Source organism: Haemaphysalis longicornis, unplaced genomic scaffold (genome assembly GCF_048455015.1).
Source record: "Haemaphysalis longicornis isolate Haplotype H1 unplaced genomic scaffold, Haemaphysalis longicornis Haplotype H1 scaffold_1, whole genome shotgun sequence".
Taxonomy (NCBI): domain Eukaryota; kingdom Metazoa; phylum Arthropoda; class Arachnida; order Ixodida; family Ixodidae; genus Haemaphysalis; species Haemaphysalis longicornis.
Window position 1 is genome coordinate 365,661,033 of NW_027526203.1, and position 18,755 is coordinate 365,679,787.

The 18,755-nt window shown below is 43.3% G+C and overlaps 1 protein-coding gene and 1 pseudogene across 4 annotated transcripts in view; both read left to right on the forward strand.

The window, feature by feature from the left end:
• Grsm (probable aminopeptidase NPEPL1 granny smith protein) overlaps positions 1 to 18,755 on the forward strand; it is a 39,368-nt gene that overhangs the window by 2,820 nt on the left and 17,793 nt on the right. For all 3 annotated transcript variants that reach the window (XM_077686272.1, XM_077686273.1, XM_077686271.1), the window contains exons 3-5: positions 1,922 to 2,104; positions 5,855 to 6,118; positions 7,221 to 7,302. In XM_077686272.1, the coding sequence (XP_077542398.1) occupies positions 1,922 to 2,104; positions 5,855 to 6,118; positions 7,221 to 7,302 (529 nt within the window). The remainder of the gene's footprint in view (positions 1 to 1,921; positions 2,105 to 5,854; positions 6,119 to 7,220; positions 7,303 to 18,755) is intronic.
• LOC144177306 (uncharacterized) lies at positions 10,484 to 18,750 on the forward strand (annotated as a pseudogene). The gene is made up of 7 exons (XR_013323820.1): positions 10,484 to 10,532; positions 12,600 to 12,715; positions 12,830 to 12,955; positions 13,359 to 14,276; positions 14,757 to 14,947; positions 15,020 to 15,128; positions 15,188 to 18,750. The product of XR_013323820.1 is annotated as an uncharacterized LOC144177306 (transcript).

Genomic DNA, 18,755 nt, shown 5'->3' on the forward strand with positions numbered 1-18,755 from the left:
TTCACTGATATTGTGCCTAGCTGATGGGAGGTGTGATGTCGAGTGAACTTTCTCCCGGCTGTGATACGTTCAATGACCGGACAGGTCTCGAATGGAGACCGACATGTTCCGCATGCAGATGCTAATGCATGTAAACCAGGATGTGTCAACAATCGATGGCCAGCTTGTCGAGAAGGAGGAGTAAACATTTATTTGAGCGAGTGGGTATTGGGATGGGTCAGCCTCCTATGTCCAGGAGATCGCGAGCCTGCGCTGAATCCAGGGGTCGTTGCACCAGGGCTTCTTGAACTTGCGGCGCCAAGTTGGTTAGTGCAGACTCCCACTGCTCAAGGGATGGGCTGTTAATGGGGTTGATGTTGTGTGAACAGGAGAATGCGACATATGTTGTAATAGGTGAGTTGTAGTGCGAGCAGTCTAGTGAGAAGAGGTATGGGGATATCTTCTAGAGGATTATGTGATTGTAAAATGTTTCTGTTTGCAGTCTTCGGAGCTTTTCAAAAATTAGGTTATCAATTCTCTCTACTGTCATGATTACTGATTAATTTCCAAACAAAGGCCAAATTTCAGAGAGTTGTTAGAAAACCCTGATGTCCCCCCCCAATTACCATGTTGAAAAAAACACAAATTTTAGCGCGTTAGAGCTAAGAAGCTCATGACACCTAAACTACACTGAGTGTACATCTATAGATTTAACCCGAAAAATCGCGAATTTTCGAATGGTTTTACAAAAAACCCGTTTTCTCCCCACTTATCACATCCAATTTTAAAGAAATATAAAACCCGAATGCCCTACACATACGGGAACAGTCACAAGCCTGTAAAGTGACAGGAGCTGTGTGAATTAAGAGAATGGAAACAAGCAGTACTTTTGATCACTGCCCACATTGTTTGATAGCCTCTGGAGATACAGGGTCTGAATGCAACTATTAAAGCAAGAGTTGTATTGGGAAGCTGTGCTGGGGTTTTGCAAGGAACAAGGTGACAGTGAAAATGCATTGCGGCAAAACCAACTTTATAGTGAAAGCCTACTTTGAATCTAAGCCAGCAGTGTCTGCTAATACAAATGTGACCTACATTTTCGTACATCTATAACGTGCACGTGTCTATTACATATGTGACCCCGTAAAGCTGCATAAGAGGCCACCAGCTCCGTAGTTTGTTAGGGCCAAGTGGGACTGATGCAAAAACCTGTAACTGCAGAAATGCAAGTGGAAGTGAAGTCACTACTGATGATGTTGTCACCCGTGATGTTTTATAGTGCGAGGCAGCAGTGGGTGTGAATCTTATGGCCGAAATAGAAAGGGGTAGAAGAGGCCTGAACACTGCATGAACATCTAATGAATGGCTGTTGGTTAACAACTTTTGCTGATAATGTGCTTGGCAACATTCGTTTGTTGTTTTTTGTTTCCTATGTAATGGGTTCCATATTCTGAGGCTGTTCTAGTGAAATTTTGGTCATGCAAGTTATTTCGTTTTGTTTATGAGTTTTCTTTGCCACTCTTGATACTCGTACACTTTGACAGTGCTGCTTCCTTTTTGCGTGTGGCTTCACCTCCCTTCTCCTGTCAAAGTTGCATTGCTGCTCGGCACGGCCACACCACACTTGCCAGGGGAATGCTAGCAATGCCTTTATGAGCATGGTGTTCCAAGCGTACAGTGCTCGCCGAGGCGCAAATAGAGGGCACCACATTCAGCCATCTTTACCTGCTTGGAGGCCAAGTTTTTAGCTTATTTTGTTGGTGCTTTGACACTTTTTCAAATAGGGAAATTTTTCAAGCTAAATGGCACTTTCTTTGTGGGCATATTTTTATTACAGCAGGTTGTGTTGGGCAAACAGTAATATTTCTGCCCCTTGATTGCAACTGAACTTCAGCAGGGTGGCTCTTCCTCAATACCCATGCATTTTCTTTGCCCATGATAGATGTTCAAAGCGGCTGTGGGCTCACTGCACCCATCTCCCACGGACAACTGCTTCCTATACCTGAACCTGGCCACTGTGGCAGCTTTGCCAACAAAGTGCTCGCGCCACAACACACCCTCGCATGCGCACTCTCTCACCAAACTCGTCAAGAGCCTTACAGCCGGGGTGGATGAGTACATTGTGGTAAGTCTGCGATAACATTGCATGCTTTATGCATGATTGCTGTACATGCTTGCAGCTGCTAGTTTTTGTTCCTTTCCTTGCTACGAGGAGCCAAGTTTTCTGTCGTTTGGAAATTTCTATTTCAGTAACTGCAAGGACATACGGCACGCTGATATTTCATTTCATTAGATTTATTATACCCTTAAAGGCCCGGAGGCATTACTTAAGGGGGGTCAGATAACAATGTTTTCAGGACTACCATTGAACAGAACGGACAAAAGACCAGAATGAAAACACGAAAGCAGAGAGATACAACCAAAGAATATCTTGAATTTAACATTGCACAAGATATACAAAAGTAACGCAGAAATCAAGCAAACAGAACTCTGGTAAAAAAAAAAAGCAGTTGAAGCATGAATAGCACCACCAAGTGACAACAGTAGTGATTCGGGGTTAGCATATCATGTGAAGGTCTTTTCAAGCTTACCTCTAAAATGTGTTTTCGATGCACATGGCAATGTTGGCAGGCAAAGCATTCCTTAGAATTATGGCATTATGAAAAAAATATTAGCTAAATGCTGACGTTCCACCGGTTATGGGGGTTATTGGGCAACTGTGGTTTAAGTGGGGCGATATTCTGTGAGGTGGCCTTAGTAATGTGTGTCTTGATTGTGGTCAATAGAAATTGTGAAGGAGGAATAGACAAGTGATAATGCGGCGTGATTCAAGGGTTGGGAGTGAGAGGGGTAGTTATAGCATATTTGATGGCATTTTCACATAAAGCATAAATTATTAGCCGAGGTGTTTGATTATAGCATACTTGATGGCATTTTCACATAAAGCATAAATTATTCTTTTAAGAAGGAACGAGCTCTGGAGAAAAAGCATGAAGTGACACTCATAAATTTTAAGCAGTGTGGGATAGTATCTGTTGCAACTAATTCCCACATCTACTACTGCGTTAGTGAAAATGTAGTATACTAGGTGAAATATGTTTTGGTATTGTGGACTAGTGTGACAACTCTGCCAGGCTGGGAAGCATTATAATAAGCAGTAAAGTCTAAAACGTTAATTTGTCATGCTGTAGTACGCAAAACGTCAAATTGTGTTCAAACATCGAAATGTGCGGAAGTGTCAAACAAAAAGTCGTTCTGTAAAAAAAAAAAAACGTTTGAGTCGCCTTCAGTGTATGTTTTGCCTCAGACTTGACATTGAATGTTGCATTATCAGATATCTCCATTGTCTTAGTTACATAAGAATCCTTCCAAACAGCTTGTGTCAGACCAACAAAACAGCACACCTGTAACAATATTCACGTTTGACGAAGAGTCCCATGCCTCTGTAGAGAGGTGTCTTGTATATGTCAGATTATTAACGTGGTCCCCAATGCTGCTGTCCTGAAGCAACCATGAAAGCAGCATACCATTTTGCTTTATTTGCAAGGTTTGGCTGTGCAGACCTCACTACAATCTCGCTTGGTCAGTTACAGTGCTGCCGTCACTGACAGATTGGCATTTAAATGGGCTGATTTCAAATTACTCACTTCCCCACCGTAATATCAACAAAGTGCTCTGCAATGTTCAGTGGATTCTTGATGAAGGGTTCCTGAAGGGACTGTTCATCTGAAGTTGCTTCCCAAAAGTATACACCTCTTCCAGTTTTTTTTTTTTATAATGTTACTTATGGCCACTGGGTTCCAAGTATTTCTAACGCTGAGTCTGTCCGCCTACCAACCAGCTCGGCTGTTCGTTTATCTGGAGAGCAAAAATTTCAATTGCATTTAACGGGAGCATTTTTATATTGTGCAAATACATAGCAAAATAATTATGAGGTAGTTGCTCCATTCAAGCTAAATTTAAGGTGGCTGTCACACTCCCTTGGGGTGTACAGCTAGTTTTAGATTGTTAGTATGGCTGCTCTTGCCCGTCAGCTCACATCACGTACATGGCTAAGGCATGTATCATTAGAAGGGCCTACTTCTCTAGTTTCAGCCGATATCAAACAATATTTTTCGTAATCTGTTTTGTTTGAAAAAAATTTAAAAGCTCAAACATAATTGTCGTACTTTGCCTTGTGCCTACATTTGGGAAAAATTTTTAAAATTATCTGACATAAATAGAAGTTCGTTGTATGCTTACAAAAGGTGCCAATTGGCTGCGTGACAAATAAATGGGTTTCAGCCAAGTTTGTCTTCATCTGTCTCGTAAAGAAATGATGAAAAAAAAAATGCTGAGGAACTTCACTAACAGTTGTTTACATGGCACTGCACAGAGGAATAACATTTTGCATTTGTGTTGGCAGTACAGTTGTTCTCCTACCATAAAAATTTATCTGCATTTCGCTGAGAATTTTCTTAGTTACGGACATCTCAATGCAGCAATATACTGCGCACATACCTGGTACAACATTTTTAAGTCCAACTCGTTCCTATGCTATGCACATTCCTTTGTTCGTCTGTTGCTCCTTTCATGTCCATTCAATATAAAGGACAAATGCAGAGGCTGGGATTTCATGCTGATAGAACTATGGAGTGCAGAAATGCCCCATGAGAGTTGATCAGCTGTGTTGCACACGTCTATGCATGCAACCAGGTTGCAAAGGGGGAATAAAATGAAACAATAAAGGAGCAAAATGCACAGCCAACAAAGTGTTGTCACGTAGCTGCCAGGTGCGAAAAGCACATGCATGGGCTGCTTTGGGCATTTGAGGTTGTGCAGTATGGTCGTGTGCTGTGCACGGACCCAATTTTAATTTTTCTGAGACCGTGAACGTGAATTTTCAGAGCAGAGGCATATCGAATTTGTCTTGCTGTGAATCACATTGTCAAATGTCATATTCCAAAATCTATCATTTACACTGATTCACTAAGCGTTGTGCGGGCGTTATCATCCCGAAAGAAGTCCAAAAATTGCATCATCAATCTTGTTTTGGGTCGCACGCTACTCAGGGATCCCGGGAAACGAGATGGAAGATGAAATGGCCGCCGCTGCTGCACTCACCAACACAGTGCACATAACAACAGTGCCCTACACCGACCTCAAGCCACACATAACACAGCAACAATGTAAAGCATGGCAAAAACATTGGAGTGAACAGACAGACAACAAACTCCACATTGTAAAACCACACCTGGGACGATACACAACCGATTCAAACAACAGACACACAGAAGTTGCCTTAGTAAGGTTACGGATAGGCCACACACATGTAACACACTCCCACCTGCGCACTGGATCACCAAGACGCATGGGCAGCGGGTGTGGGGAGGGCCTATCCATAATCCACATACTCATTCAATGCAAAGCACTTGACTTGGCATGACACAAACACTTCCCACAACTATACACATGACATATTCCACAACACCCGTCATACTTTTTAGGAGATGAGCCCATGTTTTCAATCAAACGTGTTTTCGAGTTTCTTACCGACGTAAAATTTTTACATCGTATTTCTTATCATGCGTCTTGACAACCGTGGCCCTTTACACTAGCCATCTTCTTTACCTCGTGTTTTACTTTGTTTATTTTTGCTGAAATGCTTTACTTTACTTTTATGTCACTCTCATGAAATGACTTTGGTTTGGCACTCTTTGTTCTTAGTTGGCCTTGCACCATTAAAATTCAATCATCATCATCATCATCATCATTTGTGTAGTATTGGCCCAGTAGGGACTGCAGGAAGGCAGGGCTCTGACAGGTGAAACCCTGGGCAGCTGCTCTTGATGCGAGGCGTTTCCCTGTCTGATCGGTTTGTCTGCTTTGGCTGTAGGTGGTGTGCGAGTGGCAGGATGTGTTTGCCAGCGGGTGCGCGGTTGCCCGGGCGTTCCCGGTGTACACCCGGAAATCCAGTGGCATTACGGGCACCCACAACGTCATGGTGGAGTTCCTGCTCGTCGATGGCCCGGGTGGGAAAGGGCGCCATCTGGGAGACCCGGAGTTGCGCTGCCTCACTGCAGCGGCTGATGGCATTCAGCTGACGGCCAAGATTGTCGACACGCCTTGCCATGACATGAACACGGATGCCTTTATCAAGGTGCGTTTTGTCAGTGGGCAGGCCTGTCTACCTTAGCTGAGGGGCCCTGAATGGGGACACACCCACACGGGGATCAGGTATTGATGACAAGAGTGTCGAAATATGTAGTTCAATAAAAGAATTTAACTAGTAGTGGGAGCATGTGTGTGTTTATGGCACAAGGGAATCCAAGGCCATAGAGTGCCGAAATTGAAAAGAATTTAAAAGCATTTTACAACATGCATCTGTTGCATCTGTTCGGCAGACAGCCAGTGCAAGCAAGGAAGTTTACAGGGTTGGGCGATGTGCATTTCATCTGCTCTGCTGGTTCTCGATTTGTAATGTTGCAAGCATCGATTGTGTGCTCTGGTCTGTGAACTAGGTAAAGGCATTCATTAATTGAGCGTTTGAAGATTTAGATAATTGTAACCGGCTTTTGTGAGAAAGAATCAACACCAAATTAAGACATGAAATTTTTAAATCACCTTCTGGGTAGTACTTGCTGCGTCAGAAAATATGCGTATAGTAAACCTATGCTTTTGTCTATTTTTCTAGTGGCACATGGTGTGGGATTTATCAATTTTTGTATTTGGAGCATTGTTCATGTTGGCCATATGCACTTTTAGTTAGTTTGAAGAGCGTGCTACAATTATAGTCGTGCATGACTCACCCCTTGAAAAAGGTTATTGTCAGAACTGTTTGGCCGCTTTGCAATGTCGTAGTAAAGCATTCTCCTGGCCTGTCATGCCTTCAGACTGGGGTATTTGTCATACTGCTGCTTATTCGGTGAATATTTTTATAAAGTGTACAGACAGGAAATTGTTATTGCCTCGTCATGGCAGGCCGCGGTCATTCTTGAGTGTCTTCACTGCCTTCAGCAGTCGCAGTTGCAGCAGATCAGTGCAAGGGGGCTTGTGGTTCTGCTTGAGCTGATTTTACTGCTATTGCATATGCAGATGCATTGCTGCTCCTCCTTAGCGTGGCGTCTTGTGTTCGTTTGGTCTGTTCAACTGTGTGAAATATGAAAATTATCAGCATAGCTGTTTAGATTTAGAGAAGTATTGATCAGTGAAGCACATTTGGGGAATAACTCACTGCTACATTTGGCTGTATTCCCTTTCAGGAAGTGGAAAATGTTGGAAATGCTCTGGGCATCAAGCCTACCATAATCAAGGGCGAGGAACTCAATGCCAAAGGCTTTGGAGGTTTGTGTTGTTTTTGTAATTTAGTTCCCATAAAATCAGACAAATTAAGTTGTTAAAAATCAATTTCTAAAGCTTGCTCAATGCATTTGCAGTCATTTAATAAATGTTGGTATTCACTGAATACACCTTGCTTTTAGGACTAGCAGTTTTCTCCAAAAAATAAAGGATCTGTTTGTTTTATCTGTACGGAGATTATTTTTATATGTACGTAACTAACAAAACTTCATTAAGCTAGTTCATTATGTATTACGGGAATTTCGGAGTACTACGATTGAATGTATATGCATAGTATGCACACCAAATTATTTAGCAAGGAGGCAGTCGGCACGACTAGCAAGAGTAGTGGTTGCTGGTTCCGCCCTTGGTAACGGGCATTCAAGTGGCAGGCATACAGAGCCTGCCACTGCATGTCTGTTGATGGTTAGTTTAATCGGTGTAATGAATAGCCTGTATTACATCTCAGCCCTGCTGTGAGGAACAAGGGTGAAACAGGCCGTTATGTGCAACGGAGGGGTTTGGGTAGTTCATTGGGCAGCTGCCGTGGTCTGGACCTGTTATTTACACTTTGGACTTTGTAATATCAGCATATATAGTATGTATACCAGTTAGCTACCAATTTTGTCTCTACCGACTTTGAATGTTTCTGGAATATCTAAAGGGTGCTACGAAGCAGGTCTGGAGGTTGAATGCCTTGGTCAGCAAAGCACAGTCATTGCATTAATTTGTGAAGCCAAAAGCAGTATCAATTCACATTGCTGCTCTTGGTATGATAGCATGGCTATTTTTGATGGCATCACTCAATTTTTGATGAAATTAGCCACCTACTGCTTTGCCATGCTGAAATTTTGCTTTCGTAACAAATTTTGTTGCTCTTGTAGCGTGCATTTGAGCACATAGTTATTGTGAAGTTAAATTGAGGCCCTTTCTTAGAGTGTGCAGACAAACTACAAATCTGACATGGTTTAACCCACTTGCAACGGCATTGACTTGCCGTCGAAAGCTCATTTTATAACTTATAAGTGGTTTAACAAGGTTGGGCAAACACCCTCCCCCCCCATCCCCTCTCGCAAATTTAAAGGGACATTGAAGGCAACTAGTAAGTTTGGTTCAGACAAAAGTTCAACTGCTTCATAGCCCTCTTAGCGTTTATTCGGCGGTGAAAGATCCTCTAATTTCCAAGAAATTACCAATTGAAAAATGCGTTTCTTCCTTCGCACCATTTTATGACATTTCATGTGACGCATATGGAGACCGGAAGCGAATGAGACAACGGTGTGGTCTATCAGGAAAACTAGAGCCTACGAGGCGAACCATCGCGGCCGCGGGAATCACTGGTTGCGCTCTTGGCGCAAACAACAAAACAACTTGCCCGCCCTACACATCCATAGCTGCTGCTCTGTGTGTGCTAATCTTGGTGCCGCACAGGACGTGCGATGGTGGTTAAACAACGTGAATGTGTCGTGCGACCTGTTACTTTACCTACAAAACGTCTAGTAGACAGTGGTTGGGGCCTTTACACTGCGCATTGGCCTGCTGTCTATGCACTCTGCTTGACTATTTGGCGCCATCTGTTAGTTCCACTTGCAACAGCGCCCAACGCCTAGTGCGAAAACAGCATTTAGGTACTCCGGAGTATGAGCACCTGAAAGGCAGTACACGTGCGTTTGTGTGCTATTACTATGCAGGCATGTGTGTGCACTTTCATCTGAAAACTCGAAAAAGACATTCAAATTTATGGCTCGACAGATGGACTTACCCAGCGCAGCCTTGGTGTACGTAGAGTTGGAGGTAACAGGCATGCGACTACGCTGAACCCGCAATAATGATCGCAACCGCCAGCGGCACCATGTGACTCTTAGCACATCATGTCTGTCGCTGTTTGTCATCTCAGCTGGGTGACTGATAGCCTCATTCTTTGATCATTTACGAGATTATTTTGAAGGTACTCCCGCAGAGACTGGTATAGTCATTTCCTGGCGACACCAATCTATCTTTTTAGACCAACTTTGGTTTTGTCTTCAGTGTCCCTTTAGGGCATTTATTAAGGCACGAAGTTTACTGTCCAAGTATGAAATGCGGTGTTAATTTAGTCTATCTGCGTTGTAATGTTAATTTAGCAGATTGAAAGCCAAGAGCTGGAACTGCGAAACTGAGCTGCTTAGTGTGATGCCCATGAACTGGATGCATCATGCTTGTGGGTCAGCCAACATTTCTGACATAGGGAGGAAGCGTGTGCGGCAGACCTCATCTGATTGTGGTAGTGATGTTGTTAAACTTCAGGTGTTGAAAGAATCCAAATGCTTATTTGTATTCATTGCACAATGATACGTGTGACGATGAGGCATGCTTCTCATCGGAAAGGTGCTTACCTGGGCCAGCCACATATGCACAAGGAGGCGGCCAAACTGGAAGGGAGGGAGATTCGCCCTCTATACCCAGCCGTGGAAAAAGGGAGCAGTAGGTTGTTTTCGGATGGGTGGGAATATGAAAGATAACAAGCGTGCAGCTAGTGCATGGCATATTTGTAGAAATGTGCGAATATCAAATGACTGAAGCTATACGCACGACATCGTGTACATCATTCGGAAGTGGCTGTATGCACAACAGGACTGTTCTACCAGCTGGTGGCAAGCTTTAACAGCAAAACGTTTTGGGCTGCACGGGACCGCCGCCTGCCCGTGAGCTTCGTGGCACTACAGTTGCACCCAGCTTCACTTCTCCCCATTCAGACGCATCGACGTGTGCGAGACTGGCGACGCTCTCACATGCGGTTTTGGTTTTTGCTCTTCGGCTTCCTGGTTCAGCGCTCGGCACGTTCCTTGTGCGTGCACAGGTGGGCGCACACATCTGGTGTGGTTCTTCCGAGTCCTCTCTTGCCAAAGAGCAGAACTCCTGGGCATTCGATCTGCCCCTCCCGTTTCGCTCACTGTCCTAGCATAGAGAAATAGGTGAGGCCTTGGTGCACCTGTGGGCGCCTTACATTCTATGTCATGGCGTAAAAGTTGGTGCCACATTTAATAGCTTCAAAGAATTTCGCGAAGTGATAAGCGATTTTCAAATCAGCAATGTTCTCTTCGTCACCAAGGGGACCAATAAGTTGAAGTTGTAAATTCACGTCTCAGTGTTGGCTTAGAGAGGCTCAACTCTAAGCTATGCTAAAATGCGACTTACATCTGCAAACATGGCAGTGTCAAGAGATGTTCAGACACCGGCATCCTACCTCATCAAAGGTAAGAATGACAGTATTTGTAAAAAAAAGCTGTGGCTTGTGCAGTTTTATTCATCGGTGACTAAATGCATTGTGTGCAGGACAATGAAGCAGGAATGCCCGGCAGCTATTGTAGTTGCAACACGCCGCGCAAGCCAAGCGCTTGAAATCACGAAGGCTGACCTTAATCATAACCATGAAGTTAGCAGCCAGACCTTCAGCTTCTGCCCAGAGAGTCGCCAACTCACCAGCGAAGAGCAGGAATACGTGCCACTGCTCTTAGAGTTGAACATGCCCCCAAGCCTGGTTACGAGCAAACTTCGTGAGACGGCCGGTAAATAGACCTAAAAAATGTGTCGATAGACATTAATTTCATATTAGCGAAATTTGATATTGACGATTAAACTTTCTCATTATTCATTCAGTCACTGTTAGGATTGGAGTAAGGTGTCCGATGAAACCAGAACAAATTAGGATGCATGTGGCAAAGCCAACCTATGTTGCACTTTTTGACAACATCTATAAAAAGCTTTTTTTTTTTTTTCCCTTTGGGTTTCACAGATTTGTGTTGAAGTCAAATAAAAAAGTGAAGCTAGCATTTTTGGGGGGCAACTGTAAGATATATATGTATGCATTTTCCAGTTGACTCTTTCGTTGCCACGCCTATTCAAATTGATCACCGAAGATAGATGCTTTATATTGCCAATTTGGACATGCTGTAGTCGTTTCTTGTGCACCTAGCACACCTCAGTGGTTAGGCTAGGCACTGTCCTTTTAGAATCAATTTAAACGCTCCCACTCGGGTGATATTGAGAGTTTTGACAGCATTTTTGCGAGCTGAGGGGCATGGGTTGTTGCAAAAGGAGGGCATGGCTGCTGCGCTTGACCAAAAAGCATCCGCTTGTGATTTCACCTCACCCACGCCTTACTTAACAGCTCCAGCTGAAAATTTAAGCACTTCCAATTGGCCGTGCACACTGCCAGCTGTTTGCCAGCAAGTTTTGTTTAATGTTGCTTTTAATTAATGATTTAATTCTGGCAAAGTCTCCAACACATTCTGTATTGCTTCTTTTTGAAAGTGCTAGGTGGCGCTGCAATACAGGAGGGTCGCGGTGCTGAACTCTTTTTGTTGCACAACAGCTACTCGTTGAAAGCTTTCTGGGCACGATTCTAGCACATCGCACCTCATTCCTGCAAGCAGGAGTACAATACCAAATCAGATGATGATATTAAACTGCAAGTGAAATTTCTGACATATAAGTGATGATAAACTGACAGTGAATGTCAACAAGCATCCACCACAGAGTTTTGTTTTCAACTCCAAGTTGGTTGATTTCTTCACATCGCAAGCTTGCCCTGAATCTTGAGCTGGCCGTAAATGCAAAGCAAGTGATTGAAAGGGTGTTTTTAGATTATGTGGGCACAAATTGGTGCCTCTAATTATGTCACACTAGATTTCTTCCAGAGGACCATACAAAATTGCACACTTTCAAATGGAGGTTGGACTTCACCGCAAGGCGCAGGCACCACGCGTGCTCACTTTTTTTGTATATCCGACAAATTGTTCCGCGCAACTCAATTTCTTTTGTAAGACGTGTTTTTGAGGTGTTTACCTACAAAATTTATATTCTGAATTTTTTCTGCTATGTGCAGTTTGTTGTACACAACTTCTTTTGTATAATTTCGTCCAACGTCTTAACGAAAATTTTGATTTTGATAGTTTTTTTGCTACCATTATGTATGAAAAATTTAAAAAAACTGGTGTTCTTGGAAACCGGTGTTCTTGGAAACGGCGTTGAATCACCTGCGTTTTGTGTCGCTGCAGTATGTGCCTAACCAATGTGTTTAGCACAAAAAAGTTTTGGCAGACTTCTTAAAATCGGTCAATTTCCTGCAGTAATGAAAGAGTTAAGTGGCTTTTAACATCTAATAGCTTATATATTTTAATTTATCACATTAGGATTATCTTTTTCAATTCAAGCTTCCTTATGGTGTAATGAACCTTCTTAACGTTACATAATCTGCTTGTAATATGTTCTCTTTCGCAGGCAAAATCGTCCTACTGGAAGACGTGCAATTTAAAGCGCAGCCTGGAAGGATAATGAAGCTGAGCGACTGATGCAGGAAATAGGGAACTGCCAAACCAATCACAAGGCAAAGGTGACTGCCATCACCGATGAGGCCAAGCAGCTTCAAATCTTGCTGGTGCAGACAGCAGACATGCAGCATTCATTTGAATAATTTCCCGAAGTTGTTCTGGTTGATGCGACATATCGTACAAATAAGCTGAAGATGCCCCTTTTTGTTTTTCGTGCCCAGGATGGTTGTGCTGCCGTTGCCTCAGAGCAGTACAATGTTATGCCCAGGCTCTTGGAAACATTTGTCGAAGAAAACCTCAGTAGCCAAGAGACCAAGGAAGTCGTTGTGGACAAAGATTTCACGGTGGTAAATGCTATCCGCGACACATTTACAAGTGCCCCTTCCGTACCGCTTCACCAGTTCCACGTGGTCAATGCATTTGGAGTAGCAGCTGGCCGTTTAGGACTGTTAGTCGAAGAGTGGAAAACGATGGTTTGCAGTTTCAAGGAAATGCTGCATGTTGCCACCACACAAAAATTTGAAGAAGCGAAAGCAGAATTTCAGCGCTAAGCCAGCAAGGAGGCAGTTGCGTTTCTTGCCGAGAACGGGGGCAATATAACGATAATGTGGGTCCGTCATATTTGCGACAAAGAATTCACTTTTGGTCACAGCTCAACCAGTCGTGTGGAGCCACACAATGGCCTGATCAAGAAAGTGCTCACATCATGCTGCATACTCCATAAAGCACTGGCCAAGCTTCTGAAGTTAGCTAGTATCAGTTGGCAAAACACACCATGCTGCGACTCTACTGAAGACCTGTCACTTTTACTCCTACAGCACTTCACACGACGTCGAGAGGCAGTGTGGAAAGGTTTTGACTCCCTATGCATGTGACTTGGTCAGCAAACAGCTAATGAAGGGGGAGAAAAGTGGCCGCGAAATCAGGCGAACGTCAAAAGACAAAAGCTGCATCTGGAGTCTGAGAAGCTTGGCATCAGGTTTGCTTGGACATCCAGACTTGCAGCTGCACAACGTTTTCAAAGGTGGGGCTACTGTGCAGGCATTTTTTAGCAGTGTGTGTCAAGTTTTCAACTGAACCTGATCTGGACAAAGCCATCCACAAGTGTTGGTTCAAGTCTTACCAAAGGTGTTTTGTTGGGCCGTGTGAAGATTCAAATACCGGAGACGGCCGCTGTCCAGGAACATTGAAGTCGCTTCTATGCCTGGACCCTCTTTTGAAAATAAGAACTGCAATCAATGGTACAACTTTGCCTCACAAACTCTGTAAGGCCCTGGCTGACACACTTGCACACTGCCGCCCAGAGTTTTTTTCAAGCATGTCTCGAGCTTCTTGAAGACAGGAACACAGCTTGGCTGAAAGGTGATGGTGTGGGAGAAGCAGGCTGCTCTGAAGCACGCATCACCGATGCCAACTGCAGTGAACATGGCCAGTGCAGCAGCAGACCACATGACAACGTCTCAGCGGATGGTTTGCAGATGGATGCTGCACAGTATAAGAAGAGGTAGGATGGAGAAGACAAAAAAAATGACACCACCATCAAGCTTCCGATAGTGAAAACCCAAAGATGTCCAACAAAAAGGCTTTGGCAGGAAAAGCTGAGGAAGGTCAGAAAAGATGGCCAGCTTGTGCCTTTCTTGGAGCTGTCTTCAAAACAACAAAAAAAGTGTAAGAGACGTTATTGATTGCTATGAAAGTAGGGCGTAACTTTTAGCGGCAGCTAGCAAGCAAATGAAAGAAACATTAGTCAGGCCATAAAATGCGAGCGGCTTTATACGACAGAATTATAGATTGCTGTAGGTTTTGAAAATTGTGTACTGCGCTTGGATTTCAGATATGCTTCACAAAATTTTTGTGCTGAATATAATGCAACTGTACTGCAAGCCTCATAACTGTTATTTGTCCAGTGCACATCTTAAGCCACAAGCCAGTTTTAGTACTTTCCCAGTGTTCTATCCTAGTTAGTCTCCTACTTCATAGCATAAACATGGATCATGTATGTAAACAGTTATGAATCTTTGTTAAATATTTTTTCGGCTATGAAACTACGAACATATGCAGTATAGCTCCACCTATATGTTTCAACTGTAGAAAAACCACTCATCTGTGGCTGGCTGTTATAATTGTTTCCTTTTCTGTCTGTTACAGTGATTCTGACTTCCATTGCTGATGAGCACTTGGCAGGTCTTGCCCTTGATAAAAACTTTCAGGTGCAGAAAAGTCATCTATAGGTTCGACTTGAATGTTTGCCAAGCTGTGTTCTCGACTGTGCAAAGCGCCATTACCAAAGCTGGAAGAGTACTTCGCACCAAATACCTAGCTTGCACTAACACCAGCGAGTAAGTTCTTTTTTTTCTACAACCATTGCTTTACATGATCATTTTGTGTACCACCTTTGTTCACAATTATAGTTGCGACTAAAAAGCAAGGGGGCCTGTGGTATTGTGGACACTGCAAGGAGAAGTACGATGGTGCATTGAACGTGATCTGCTGTGACCAGTGCTTGGAGTGGTACCACTGGTAAGCATGTGACTTTACAAATGTGTCGCGTCATGCTTACAGCAATTCTTTCTTGGCAGGTCTTGTGCGGGAGTACAAGAAAAAGATCTCAGCCGGCATTGGCTTTGCTCCGAGTGTTCAGACACTGTGTGACTGAGAAGGCAGTGCACATGTGGAAGTCCAAGTAAAATCGGCTTAACTTCCTCTTGAGTGCCAATAAAATCTGAATGGATATGCAAGTATGTCACAACACCTTCCTTTTTGTCGTGCAACAGAAGCTGGTGGCCGCTGTTGAAAATAAAATGGGAGGGAGCCTTAACAAGTACTGGTGGTACTTGTTGCATTCGTCATGAACGCTTTCAATATCAATCGTGCCCACCGTTGAACTTAGTGCAACATTGAGGCTGAGCAAACATAGCTGCAAACTGCTAGCAGATATCGTACTCGTGAAGTGCACTACATTGTTGGCATAGGTGTAGACAGGGTCCTGCATGAAGGGGGCCAGTTCTCATTGGAGAGCCCCCTCCCCTGATCCCACCCCCTCGAGAATTTCCTCAGATTTTTTCTCCCCCACCAAGGAAAACCTTTTTCAAAGTGGCTCATTTACTGTTGCAGCACCCTGTGCCACGAAATTTAAATTCTGCATGTTCGTCTAGAAACAAACATCCATCTCTGCTTCCTGCATGTTCGACCTGGGAGAATCTCTGCAACAAAAAATGCAAGCGTAGTTAGGGATTGGAGTGGTTAAAATGTAAAATTTTCACGTCCTACAAAAATTCACCAATTTTTTTTTTAAACACGGAATTCAGTGCGGGTGAAAATAAAGGAAGTTGGGTGAAGAGTGAAGTTTCTATAAAATGCTACTAAGCATAAAAACATGTTCAAATTTTTAAGAGGGGTGTGCTTTTGATATATAATGGATCAGAGACAGTCTCGGCACTGTCTTGCCAATAGAAAATGTAAAGCCAGATGCTGTAAGTGACACAACTAAATCTATCTGTTGTAAAAAAAAAAAGTATGCAAATTTTGTGAGGGGTAAGGGTGGCATGGCGTCCTTGCCTTGCCCCTCCCCCCATGTGCAAGCCTACGAGTGTTGAGTCAATTGACAGGCACTGTTGTGAATTGGCATAGAACCAAGATACAGAACTGAGTACAATAGACGGGCAGTATTCTGGATTGAAGCCACTCCACTTCGAGGTTGGAAAGAAAGACAAAACGTCGAACAGTGCAAACGTTTAGGCCAGAAACGTGGTTTCATTAGTCTGTGTTCTTCCCTCGTGCTCACAGCCCTTGCTAAAATGCCACATTAATAAAACGGGGTGTGTCACACTTGGTTTTTGTACCGAAACCACTGCCGCAACCTCCGCTTGGCACACCTACCCAGTCCTGTGAAGCACTTGAGAGCACCGCCCAAACTTGCGTAACGCTGTTCTGACGGCCGTAACTGCCACATATGATGTGGGCGTGTAGCGGGCGTAAGCTATGAGCCCAGCCACACGAGTTGCAGCAGGGCTTTCAGTCAGGCTTGTTGAAGCACTGATGAAATTTAAAAAAATGTGAAGAAAAAAAAAAGGAACATTCACCGCAGCACTGAAAAACAGATTGAATGGAATCTTCGCGGTGTGGCAAAATTAATCCATTTTGCTTTACAATCTCGCCATGAGTTGGCATGGCAGAACAGTCATGTCGTGCGTATAGCCACTTTCGGATGATGTGCGTCAAATTTGAGACTGGGAATCAGATACAGATAATAAAAAAGTCTATGAATAAAATCGTTGTTTGATTGATTGTAGGGTTTAACGCACCGACGCAACGCAGGCGATGAGGCGCGCCGTAGTGGAGGGCTCCGGATTAATTTTGACCACCTCGGGATCTTTATAATACACGCCGAAATCGGTAATGAAATTGTATATATCTTTGCTTTAGTGTGTAAAGTTGTTCAAACATTGCTGGGAAAAAAAGCCTAGGCAGTCAGGACATCTTAGTGTTTATGGGGTAGTGTTAGATAAGTAAATGGTGCAAAAAATTAATAAATGGTGAATACAAGGTGGCAAAGCAGTGGAACTAAAATTTGGCATACATGGTCATGAAGAAATGCATGCATCCAACGTGCTGTGAGTAGAGGGAGTATTAGGTATTTGGCTGCCCATCTAGTCTTTAAAAAGGGGCTATGCATGCTTGTGGCTGGCATGACCTTACGGCATGCCAACGAGCAGTAACTCTCAATTCCTCACTCGTGCCACCGTATTGACTGAAAATCCCTTTTGCTTATTAATTTACACACGTAGCCAGAGCTACGTGTGTAACGTACTAACTACGTGTGTAACGTGTGTAACGTACTTCAGCTAACGTACACCAGAGTTCATGTACGCTTGTTTTGCATGGGGCTAGCACTAGTTAGGCTCGTTTGCACAGCTTTGACGTCGTGTGAAAAAGCCAACTCAAAAGGCCAGCAATGTGGTGAAGCTTGAAAGCTTGCATACAGTGCGACAGTCCCAACTTTTATTGCTCTATTTGTAAATTTCAAAAATTCAAAAACTTCAAACACTTGAATGATAAATAATTGCGCAGTTAATGGAATAAAATAGCAAACACGATTCGCGAAATATTCGAAGTTCTAAATATTCACACACCTCTACATACTTGACAAGTTTGAAAATGTTCATCACTGATAAAGCCTGCGGATTTGACATACGGATTTGACATAACCTTTTGTTTTATTTCCCTTCGAACATCTATGATTTTTTTTTACTGTCTTAATTGTTAGTCTGTGAGCTTTCACAGCATTGTAATGAGTTGATCACTGCAATATCGGGTACATCATTGTAACTGGTATAACTGGTCTGCTGTTTGTTTGGATGCCACAAGTGTGTGAAAATTGGACAAGGCATTTCCCAGCTGAGTTTCCACCGCAGCCAGTGCATACACAAGTGACTCAGGTTTGCATGATGTCGGCTTTAGTGCAGAAAAAGTGGCTCACAGATGGTAGAACAGAGTAAAACCTCATTACAAGAGACACTGTTACAAGACACAATTGGTTGTACGAGACATTGAATGAGAACAGCTTGGTTAATCTTCCTATGTTCACTATGTTAGCAACTTCGCATACAAAAGACCTTGGTTACAAGAGACATGTTTGCTGGTTTCTTTGAGTGTCTCTTCAAGAGACGCTCAAAGGAATTCCAAATTCCAGATTCAAATTCCAAATTAAAATTCCAGTTTGAGACTGGAGTGCTTTACAGGTTGTTTATTCCTTCCCACGTACCACAATTAGGAGTATGCGTCTTCATCATGAAAAATGTGCCTATCCCTTGCCACGAGAGCTGCACTCTAGCTCTTTTAAAGACAGCCAGAGAACTTTAGTGTTCCACCAACGTTGATGCTTCATCATTATTTTGAAGAAAAGAAATGTAACTATGAGAACTTCATTTAAAAAAAGAGTGAAGGTTGCTGAAAACTTGCAGGAGTAGACACAGCATCGGGTACAAACTGCGTACACCACTCGGACTTGTTGTTGGCACCTTTTGAAGAATAGTTTGTGCAAAGTATATTGCATATTTCAGTGTATGTCTTTACTAGTATAAGTTGTAGGTTTAGAGCGTTGTTGCCAAGCTGAGTGCTCACCCCCCCTTTTTTCTCTCTCCCCCA